The sequence below is a fragment of the Pseudopodoces humilis genome, chromosome 32, assembly GCF_049639895.1.
Source record: "Pseudopodoces humilis isolate 2021_Gansu_Grassland_sample_001 chromosome 32, ASM4963989v1, whole genome shotgun sequence".
NCBI classification, from domain to species: Eukaryota; Metazoa; Chordata; class Aves; order Passeriformes; family Paridae; genus Pseudopodoces; species Pseudopodoces humilis.
The window spans coordinates 262,871-274,077 of NC_142231.1; the positions used below are offsets into that span (position 1 = coordinate 262,871).

Genomic DNA, 11,207 nt, shown 5'->3' on the forward strand with positions numbered 1-11,207 from the left:
GGGATGAGGAAGAGCCAAATTCTCCCTTTTTCGGCCAAAAATCGACCTGAAGTGACCCAAAATTGGGTCTCGATCTTCAAGGGACGAGGAAAGGAGAAATTCCCTGGAAATTCGCTTTTTTTTAGGGTTTGTTGGACCAAAAATCCCCGAAGTGACCCCAAATGTGGCCCCGGGGGGACAAGGAAGGGAAAAATCCTCATTTTTTTTAGGCTTTAATGGCCCAAAATCGTCCTGAAGTGACCCAAAAGGAGCAGCGGGAAGGGAAAATCCCCAATTTTTGTGTTCGCGGGACAAAGAAAAACCCCTAAACTGCCCCAAAAATCGTCCCGCATCTCCAGGAGGGCGAGGAGAGGAAAAATCCCCAATTTTTTCTGGGTTTATTGGACAAAAACCCCCGAAGTGACCCCAAAAATTGTCCCTTAACCCCTTCAATTGTGAGAAAAGGGAAAATTCCTTTTTTTCCCCAAATTTTTGGCCCCAAAATTGTCCCGCATCTCCAAGGGCGCGAGGAAAGGGGAAAATAAAAACCCAAAACTTCATTTTTTTCCAGGATATTTTTTTTTTAACCCAAAAATTCCTGGCTGGGAAGGGCCGGAATTCCCTGAAATTCCCTGGAATTCGGGGAAATTCCCGGGAATTCCTTTTCTTTTTTCCCCTTTTCCCGATTTTCCCCACGGGGGTCCCGTTGAGGCTGATGAATTTTATTCCTCTCGCTCATTAATGAGTTTTTAATCGGAGTTTTTAATTATTCGCGACTTTATCCGCAATTCCCTCTCCCCTTTTCCCCCTAAAAAAAAAGAAATAAATTTGGGATCCCGAGGAAGATCCAGCTCGTAATTTAGGAATAATTTGATTTTATTTTTATTTATTCGTCACTTCTCGGTCCCCGCGGCTCCGATCGGGGCCTCAAAACCTTTCAAATTCCACCCAGGGAGCTCAAAAATGCCAAAAGCCGCCCCAGAATTCCCTGGAAATCCGGAATTTTAATTAAAAATGAGGTTTTCAGCACTTTCCCCCCCCATTTTTTCACCCATTTTTTGTGGGAGTTTCTCCTGCATGGAGGAGAAAATTCAAATTATTTCAATGGCTCCGGGCGGTTTTTTCATATTTCCGTCAAACCGGGACGAGAGGGTGAAAAAATCGGGAAAAACTCTGGGATAAAGAGCGAAAAAATCGGAAAAAAAATTCAATTTAATGTCCAGGCAGACAAGGCGGGGAAAATCCTCAAAATGCGCGAATATTTTGCCAAAAACGAGGCGGAAAAAAATCAAAATAAAAACCAAACCAGTGGGGGGAGGAAAAAAATTAAAATAAAATGGGGGAAAAAAAAAAAAAAAAGGAAATTAAAAAATAAAACCTGGGAAAAAAATAAAATTAAATGGGATGAGGGGAAGAAAAAAACCGGAATAAAATCAAAAACCGCCCATAAATGAGGAAATTTCTGCTCCCACACTCAACTTTTATCCCGCGCTGATAAATCCCAGGCGGAATTCTGCCCGGATCCCATAAAAGCGAACGATTCCTATCAAAGCCCTTCCCAAAATCCTGCGCGGATCCCACAAATTGAGGCCATAAAATCGCTTTTTTTTTCCCCCCCTTTTTATTTTTTCCTCCCCCTTTCCGAGGGAACCAAACGGCGCCGGAATCCCGGGAAAGCCGCGCCCGCCTGGATCCGGGATCGGCGCTTTTAGGCCTGAAAATCTGGAATTTCTCCGGTTTCGGGGCTCGGGGGGATTTCACAGCCCCGCTCTGGGAAATCCTTGGGAAAACTCGGGCGAATCTTTGGGAAAGGAGCTCTGGAGACGTGGGAATGTCTCAAATCAAGGCTTTGCCCTGATCCGTCACAAATCGCCCCAAACGGTCAAGTTCCACTTTTTCGGTTTTTTTTTTTTTTCCCCTTTCCCGGCGATTTTTTCCCTTTTTTTCTTTCCCTCCATTTCTTTCAATCCCCTCCTTTGTCTTTTCTTTATTTTTTTATTCTTTTCCCCCTCTTTTTCCCGTTCTTCCCCGCTTTTTGTTGTTGATTTTGTTGTTTTTTGTTTTTTTAATGAACTTTTTCTTTCTGTTTCCCTTGAAGGTGACTCTGAACCCGGCTCTTTCTCCCCCACAATGATCTTGAAATTCCCGCCCAATTTCCCATTTTTTCCCCCATTTATCCCCCATTGTCCCAATCCCCAAATTGTGGAAAAACCCCCTCGATCCCAATTCCGGCGCGAAAAAAAAAGGAATAAAGTCGGAGGCGACGGCGAAAAAAACCTCCAATTCCGGCGGTTTTGAGCATCAAATTTTCGCTGGGAGATTTAAAATTCCCCCAAAAATTCCCAATTTGAGGAGCCCTCGATGGGAATCGAGCTGCGGGAAAAGAGGAGAGAGGAAAAAATTCGGGGAGGAAAAAAAAAAAGTAACTTTAGCCCTTAATTCTCCGAGGGAAAATAATGGAAATTCAATTTAAAAAATACAGGGGAAAGAATGAAAATTAAATTAAATTAAAATCCGCCCGAATCCGGAGAGTTTCGCTTTAAATTGAATTTTTTTTTTTTCCCCAGCGTGGTTTGGGCTGGAGCGGAGAATTCCCGGAGAAAAAGCGGGAGCGGAACCAGCGCAGCGCCCTCCAAATTCTTCATTTTTGCCCAAATCCCAGCTTTTTTTTCTCCTTTTCTCCACCGGGATTTTTATCCCCCTTCCCCCCGACTCCGTTTTATCCCACAAATTCCAGAGAGTTCGGGAATGAGAGCGGATAATTAAAAAAAGCTGCTGGGGCAGGGGAAGGGGAGGCGAAGCCGCGGGTTAAAAAAAACCACCCGGAATTTAAAAATAAACCCAAAAGACGCAACAAAAACAGGAAAACCAAACAAAACCGGGATTTCTCTCTCTGGGTGAGAATCCGACCTGCTCCGAGGGCTGCCAGAGGAGTCCGGCCCGGGGAAGATTTTGGGAAAATTCCCCAAATTTCTCTGCCCCGGCCCCCGCCCCGTTTTTTTCTCCGAAAGGGAAAAAACCGAGCGCGGCTCCCGAAGCCCCCGCGGCCCCTCCAGAGCCCGAAAATTCGGGATAAAAAAATCAAAATGCGGCGGCTCCGAGCCCCGAGAGGGATCGGGAGGAGGAGGAGGAGGAGGAAGGAGCGGCCGAGGGAGGAAGGGGAAAGAGGAAGAGGAAGAATAATTAAACCCCACTTAATTAAGGCCACAAAAAGCGGATTTTTTCAGCGGAGCGCGGGAGAGAGAACTAAGGGGGAAAAACCCCAAAACACCAAAATAAAAAAAAAGGAAAAAAAATAAAAGAAAAAAAATAAAAAAAGGAAAGACACAATTTTTTTTTTAACGCCCCCCCCCCCCCCCGTTTATCACCGCAATAAAAACGCACCCGGGGGCCGAATTTGGGCTGGGAAATGGAGTTTTTTTGCCCGTTTTTTTTTGGCCGGAGGAGCGGGGCGGGCTCGGGGCTTTGTTCAACGTGAAGGTCCCGGCCCGGAGCGGGCAGATGTCGCTGTTGCTCCACCGAGCCGCTCCCGGCGGCGACAACTTGACCCCCGTGACGTCTCCGCCGTCTGAATCATCAAGGCCATTTTCAATCCTCATTGGCCTGAACATCACGTGGGGGTGAAGGATGGAGGGGGGAAAAAAAATAGAAAAAAGGAGGAAAAAAAAAAAAAAAAGGGAAAAATAAAAAAAAAAATTGAAAAAAAAAAATAAAAGAGGCGGGGGCGGAGGGGGGTGAAAAGCGAGGCGTGGGTAATTACGGGGCTCCATTTTTTTTTTTTTAATTTTTTTTTTTTTTTTTCCCTCTCCCTCTCCCTCTCTCTCTCTCTCTCTCTCTCTCTCCTCCTTCCCCCCCTCGCTAAAAAAAAGATGTCAGCCCCTGGCTGGAGTATTCCTCCCGCCAAGCGCTCCCGAGGAAAATGTCATGTCCCAACAGCGCGGCTCCCAACGCCTTCCTGATGGAGCCCCTGGGCCGCGCCGACAATTTCCCGTCCGGCCCGGGGCTCTTCGGCCCGCCCGGAGACTTCGGGGCCCTGCGGAGCTGCGGGGCCCTCCCGAAGCGCGACGAGGCCTCGCTGGGCTCCTTCCCGTCCTACCTGGCCCAGCTGGACTCGTGGGCCGAGCCCAAGAGCGCGTTCCGGCTGGAGCAAGCCCGGCCCAGCTGCTCCTTCCCGGCCGTCAAGGAGGAGAGCGGCTGCTGCCTGTTCGCGGCGGAGAAGCGGCGCAAGGAGCCGCCCGAGGCCGCGCTGTTCCCCGAGCCCTGCGGGCCCGAGCTGCCCGTGCCCGGTTATTATCGCTTCCCCTCGCTGGAGAAAAGCCCCGAGGAGTCCCCGGCGCCGTTCCCGGCCCGCAGCGAGCAGCTGGAAGCGGCCCCGCCGCCGCCGCCTCCCCCCGAGCGGGGCTCGCCGCAATTCCGGCCGAATCCCCCCGAAAACGCCGGCGCGGAGCGGCCGCAGCCGCCGCAGGGGGAAATCAAAAGGGAAAAAACGAAAGCGAGCGCGGGCGAGGCGGAGAAGGAGCTGGGTAAAAGCACCGACACCGGCAGCACTGATAACTCGGACAGCGAGGCCAAAGGTAGGCGAGGATCCGCCCGGGTCCCTCCGTTCCGGGGCTGGAGAGGTTAAATTTCACCGGGGGATGCTCCGTGCCCCGCCGCCTTCTCCCGCAGAAATCGGGGCTAAAACAATCGCTTCGGGAGGGGAAAATAAACCCCGATGGTGGCGATTGAAAATGTGGCTTTTGCGCGTCGGGGCTGGAGGGGAGGAAAGAGCGCGGGGGATGCGGAGGAAAATCCGCGTTTGGTGCCAGAAAAAGGCTGGAAAATCGGAGTTTGTGGAGAGTTGGCTTTGGAATCGCGGAGATTTGGGGGGCTCCGGGCTCGGGGGGGCTCTCGGGGGGCGCTCGTTGTGGTTTCCCCGAGGGGCGAACCCCGATTTTCGCCCCTTTTTTTTTGAGGGGGATTCTTGGTTTCAGCGCGCGGGGCGGGAATTGGTTTCCTCTGGCCTTGGCTCGGGGTCAAAACCAAACCAAAACCAAAGGAAAAAGTAGAAAAAAAGAAAAAAGGAGAGAAGGATTCAAATTAAAATCATGAAAATCATGAAAATCATGAAAATCATGGAAATCATGGAAATGCAAAGGCGCGGAGCGGAATCCGCAGCTCCGGGCGGGAATTGCGGCTCCTTCCAGGGCTGGGAAGAGGCTCCGGGAGAGGAAAAAGCTTTTTTCCATTTAACTTTAATTTGTTTTGTTCCTGCCGGATCGAGGTCTCGTTTGCGGAGGCAAAAAAATGTTTCAGTTGTGCCGAGCAGATGTTTTGGGTTTGGGATTTTCCCGAGGCGAGGCTCGCACGGAAAGCTGTTGGATTCTCGAAAGCTGTTGGATTCTCGCTGGAGAGCCTGAAAATTTGGGATATTCGGGGTTTATTCCCCTTTTAACCCCGAACCGGGGAAATCCAGAGGCGGATTCGGCCAGCGGGAATGACGGGATTGGATTTTCTGGGGGAAAAAAACCCCAAAAACGCTCAGGAAAAATCCCGCTCGGATCTAAGCCTGGCTTTGCCTGTGCTGTGGGGATTAAAACATCCCAAAATTCCGGCTCCGTGGACACCCCCAAAAAATCCTGGCCCCAACAAAACCTCTCCACCAAAACCGGCCTTGGGGGGGAGCAAAAATCAGAAATTCTCTTTTCGCCCCCCTCTTTATTTTGTTGAATAATTCCCTCTTTTGGTTTGGGGAATCGGGAGGGGAAAACGATTTATTTTTGTTTTAATCTGAGGGTTGAGCTGCGATTCCACCAAAAAAAAAAAACAAAAAAAACAAACCCCAAACCAAAACAAAGGGGAAAAAAGCAAAGTCAAGGTTATCAAAACGCCGCGAATCTGCCCCAAAACGCCCGCGCCGGGAGAGGTTTTGGTGGGAGAAACTCCCCCCCAAAAAAAGGTTATTTTGGGCTGGATCTGCGCTGTGGGAGGAAAGAATTGAAATGGAAATAAATAAAAAGGGTTTCATGGGCTCGGGACTTGGATTTGGGGCTGAGCGGATTTCGGAGATTTTTTTGGGGTCGTTGTTGGTGAAATTTGGGTTCGAGGCGATTTGGGGCGGATTCGGGTGTTTTGCGCTCCTGGAAACCTCTCCAAGGTGCGCTTTTCGTTCCTGTCGAGCCCCAACTTCGGTGTTTTCTTAATTAAAAACTCCTTTTCTGGAGGAATTTCAGCCTTTGGGAGCGGGGACCCCCCCCGAGGTTCTGGGGCCGACCCCGAATTTTCCCGGAATTGCCCCAAACGCGGGGCCGAGGATTTGCTGCGATTCTCTCGGGTTTTCCCCGGGATTGAGGCTCGGATCCCGGCCGGATTTTTCCTCCTCATGACCAAATTCAAGGATCCGCCGCTGTTTATTTAGGGACGTGTGAACCGCGGGCGCCTTGCCCGAAATTCCTCCCGATTCCCCCAATTCGTGCCCCCGCAGCTCAGGGAAAGGCTGCGAAAATGGATTTATTCCACCCCAAAATCTGCCCCGGCAGCGCCCAGAAAGGCTCCGGGGTTTTGGGGGTGAGCCGGGGGAGCCCCCAGGGCTGCGGGGAACCCCAAAATCCACCCCTGACCGCGGGGAACTTTTAATTAGCGGAGTTTAATTGCCGTGGGGGAGGCAGGGGATCTTCACCCCGCGACCTTTGCGGGTTCCACGCGGTGGAGGCGCCTTCGGATTTATTTAAGATTTATTCCATGAAATCCCTTTTATTTCCCTCCCCAAACCCCGATTTATGTCCCCAAACCCCGGTTTATCTCCTCCAAACTCGATTCTTCCCCCCAAAAAGCCTGATTTCCCCCCCTCAAAATCCCCATTTCCCTCCCCAAACCTCGATTTATCCCCTCCAAACTCGACTCTTCTCAAAACCGACATTTCTCTCCCCAAAACCCACATTTCTCTTCCCCAAACCCCAATTTATCTCCTCCAAACTCGATTCTTTCCCCCGAAATCTTGATTTCCGCCCCCCAAACCCATTCCCTTCCCCAAACCCCGATTTATCTCCTCCAAATTCGATGCTTCTCCCCAAAAACCCCATTTCCCTCCTCAATCACTGATTTATCTCCTCCAAACTCAATTCTTTCCCCCAAAACCCCGATTTTTCTCCTTCAAACTCGATTCTTCTCATCGAAACCCCAATTTATCTCCCAAAATCTGATTTGTCCACCAAAATCCGATTTCTCTCCCACAAAATCCGATTTATCTCCCCAAAACCCCGATTTATCTCCCCAAAAATCCTATTTATCTCCCCAAAAATCCTATTTATCCCCCCAAAAATCCTATTTATCCCCCCAAAATCCGATTTATCCCCCATAAACCCCGATTTATCTCCCCAAAAATCCTATTTATCCCCCCAAAATCCGATTTATCTCCCCAATCTCCTCACCCCAACCCAGCCTCTTTTTTTAACCCCAGCACCTCCGGCTCCAAAATCCCGCAGCCCCTCCATTTAAACCCCATTTTTGGGCCGAAAAATTCTTTATTTTAACCCCATTTTCAGGCTGGAGAAGCCTTTATTTAAACCCTGTTTTGGGCCGAGAAAACATTTCCTTTAATCCCATTTCGTGCCGAAAATCCCATTATTTAAAAGCGATTTTCGTGACGAATAAACCTTTATTTTAACCCGATATTTGTGCTGAACAAAAGCTCCATTTTAACCCGATTTTTGGGCCGAAAACCCCGTTATTAAAACCCGATTTTTGTGCCGAATAAACCTTTATTTCAACCCTATTTTCAAGCCTGCAAACTCCATTTTCCAAACCCCATTTCGACACGGATAAACCTTTATTTAAACCCGATTTTGGGCCGGAAAAACCCCCAAACTATTTAAAATCCATTTTCGTGCAGAATAAATCTTTATTTTAACCCGATTCTCGTGCGGACAAACCCTTATTTAACCCCATTTCGGTGAGGAAAAAACCCGCATTTAGGCGGATTTTGGTGCGGAAAAATCCCTTTTTAACCCGATTTTGGTGCAGAAAAAAAGATAATTAAACGGATTTGGGTGCGGAAAAGCCGCATTTTAAACCAATTTCGGTACGGAAAAAGCTGGACTTGGGTGGGTTTTGGTGCGGAAAATGCCGCATTTGGGCGGATTTCGGTGAGGAAAAAGCCTAATTTAGGAGGATTTTGGTGCAGAAACGCCGCATTCAGCCCGATTTTGGTGCAGAAACCCCCCCTTAACCCGATTTTGGTTCAGAAACCCCCAGTTTAACCCGATTTTGCTTCTAAAACCCCCTTTTTAACCCTCTATGGGCACGGAGCCTCCACGGCCGGGCCGATTTTTGTTCCGACCCCCCCATTTAACCCGATTTGGGCTCCCACCCCCGATTTAACCTAATTTTGGGTTCCGAACCCCCGATTTAACCCAATTTTGGGTTCCGAACCCCCGATTTAACCCAATTTTGGGTTCCGAACCCTCGATTTTACCCAATTTTGGGTTCCGAACCCCTGATTTAACCCGACTTTGGGTCCCAAAACGCCCCTTTTTGCCCCGATTTTTGCGCGGAGCCCCCAGGCCGGGCCGATTTGGGGTTCCAAAAGCCCCGATTTGACCCAATTTTGGGTTCCAAACCCCCTTTTCACCCCGATTTTGGTTCGGGACCAGCCTGGCCTGACCGGGCTGTTGTTTTTGGCAGAGGAGGCCAAGGCTGAGGGCACGGGGGGGGGGAGAAGTGTCTGAAGGCTGATTTCTCTGCAGAAAACCTCGATTTTAGGCAATTTCGGGTTCCAAAAGCCCATTTTTAACCCGAATCTGGTACCGAACCCCCCGATTTGACCCTTTCGGGGCTGGGCTGCTGTTTTTGGCAGAGGACAAGGAGGAGGGCGAGGGAGGGGGGAAATGTCAGAAGGCTGATTTCTCTGCAGAAAACCCCGAATTAACGCAATTTCGGGTTCCGAACCCCCCGATTTCACCCAATTTCGGGTTCCAAACCCCCGTTTGACCCTTTCGGGGCCGGGCTGTTGTCTTTGGCAGAGCAGCCCAAGGCGGAGGGCGCGGGCGGGACGTGGCTGAGCGCTGATTTCTCTGCAGAAAACCCCGATTTTAGCCAATTTCGGGTTCCAAAAGCCCATTTTGAACCCGAATCTGGTTCCAAAAGCCCCGATTTGACGGTTCCGGGGCCGGGCTGTTGTTTATGGCAGAGCAGCCCAAGGCGGAGGGCGCGAGCGAGACGTGGCTGACAGCCGAAACCACCGGTTTGACCCAATTTTGGGTTCCAAAAGCCCCGATTTCACCCAATTTCGGGTTCCAAACCCCCGTTTGACCCTTTCGGGGCCGGGCTGCTGTTTTTGGCAGAGGACAAGGAGGAGGGCGAGGGAGGGGGGAAATGTCAGAAGGCTGATTTCTCTGCAGAAAACCCCGAATTAACGCAATTTCGGGTTCCGAACCCCCCGATTTCACCCAATTTCGGGTTCCAAACCCCCGTTTGACCCTTTCGGGGCCGGGCTGTTGTCTTTGGCAGAGCAGCCCAAGGCGGAGGGCGCGGGCGGGACGTGGCTGAGCGCTGATTTCTCTGCAGAAAACCCCGATTTTAGCCAATTTCGGGTTCCGAACCCCCCGATTTCACCCAGTTTCGGGTTCCAAAGCCCCGTTTGACCGTTCCGGGGCCGGGCTGTTGTCTTTGGCAGAGCAGCCCAAGGCGGAGGGCGCGGGCGGGACGTGGCTGAGCGCTCGCTCCGGGAGGAAGAAGCGCTGTCCCTACACCAAGCACCAGACGCTGGAGCTGGAGAAGGAGTTTCTGTTCAACATGTACCTGACCCGCGAGCGCCGCCTGGAGATCAGCCGCAGCATCGCGCTCACCGACCGCCAGGTCAAGATCTGGTTCCAGAACCGCCGCATGAAGCTCAAGAAGATGAACCGGGAGAACCGGATCCGCGAACTCACCTCCAACTTCAGCTTCAGCTGAGCGCGCACGGCTTCTCCCCCTTTTTCTGGCGTTTTTTTGGGGTTTTTTTGCTGTTTAATCCGTGTTTTATTGTTGTTTTATTGTTTTAGTTGGTTGTTTTAGTCTAGCGTTTTATTTTGTTATTTTATTTTATCGTTTTGTTTTATTATTTTGTTTTATTACTTTATTTTATTGGTGTGTTTTATAATTTTTTTTTATTTTTAATTTTATTTTTAATTTTATTTTAATTTTATTTTTTATTTTATTTTTATTTTATTTTTTATTTTTATTTTATTTTTATTTTTTATTTTATTATTTTATTTTTTATTTTTTATTTTTATTTTATTTTTATTTTATTTTTATTTTACTTTAATTCTATTTTTAATTTCATTTCTTCTTTCATTTTTTCTTTCATTTTTCTTTCATTTTTTCTTTCATTTTTCTTTCATTTCTTCTTTCATTTTTGTCTTTCATTTTTTCTTTCATTTCTTCTTTCATTTCTTTAATTTTTTCTTACATTTTTTCTTTAATTTCTTTCATTTTTTCTTTCATTTTTTCTTTCATTTTCCCTTTATTATATATTTCATTTTGACTTCATCTTTATTTTATTTTTTCTTTCATTTTTTACTTTATTATTTACTTCCTTTTTTACTTAATTTTTTCTTTCATTTTTTATTTCATTTTTATTTCATTTCTCTTTCATTTTTCTTTCATTTTTCTTTCATTTTTCTTTCATTTCTCCTTTCATTTCTCATTTCATTTTATCATTCTGCTCTATTTCCTTTTCCATTTTATTTTTTATTTTCCTTTTATTTTATTTCCCGTTTTATTTTTCATTTCATTTCACCACTTTTTTACTCTATATCTAATTTTTTATTGTTTTTTTCCTTTAAATTTTATTTCACCGAGTCCCCTCATTATTTTGTTTCACCATTTTCTTTCGCCGTTCTCTTTCATCATTTTCTTCCACCGTTTTCTCCCATCATTATTTTATTCTATTATTTTATTCTAGTATTTTATTTTATTATTTTTTAATTTTATTTTATTATTTTATTAGTTTATTATTTTATCTTCAGGGCCTGACCGCTTTTATTTTATCCCCGCGCGCCCGCAAAAACCGAAAAACGCCGAAAAGGTCGGAAAATAAAACAAAAAAAGGGACCTGGAGTGGTTTTTGCGCTCTGAGGGGATTTTTGCTCCCCCCGCGCTTCCTCGGAGGGGAAATAAAAGGTGGAGACGGTGGCTAAAAACGCAAAAAAACCCCCAAAATCCCGCCCTGACCGAATATTTAAGTTATTTCCGCGCAGCACAAAGCAGAA

The 11,207-nt window shown here is 47.6% G+C and overlaps 1 protein-coding gene across 1 annotated transcript; it reads left to right on the forward strand.

Annotated features, from left to right (window-relative positions):
• Positions 1 to 3,862: 3,862 nt before the first annotated feature.
• HOXC10 (homeobox C10) lies at positions 3,863 to 10,072 on the forward strand. The gene is made up of 2 exons (XM_005533261.3): positions 3,863 to 4,553; positions 9,632 to 10,072. Exons 1-2 carry the CDS (start codon positions 3,899 to 3,901, stop codon positions 9,907 to 9,909), a joined length of 933 nt encoding a protein of 310 aa, XP_005533318.2. The 5' UTR covers positions 3,863 to 3,898; the 3' UTR covers positions 9,910 to 10,072.
• Positions 10,073 to 11,207: the final 1,135 nt, after the last annotated feature.

Coding starts and splice junctions, on each gene's coding strand:
- HOXC10 (XM_005533261.3), top strand. CDS start 3,899: ATGTCATGTCCCAACAGCGCGGCTCCCAACGCCTTCCTGATGGAGCCC. Junction 4,554..9,631: donor CTCGGACAGCGAGGCCAAAG/GTAGGCGAGGAT, acceptor TGTCTTTGGCAG/AGCAGCCCAAGGCGGAGGGC.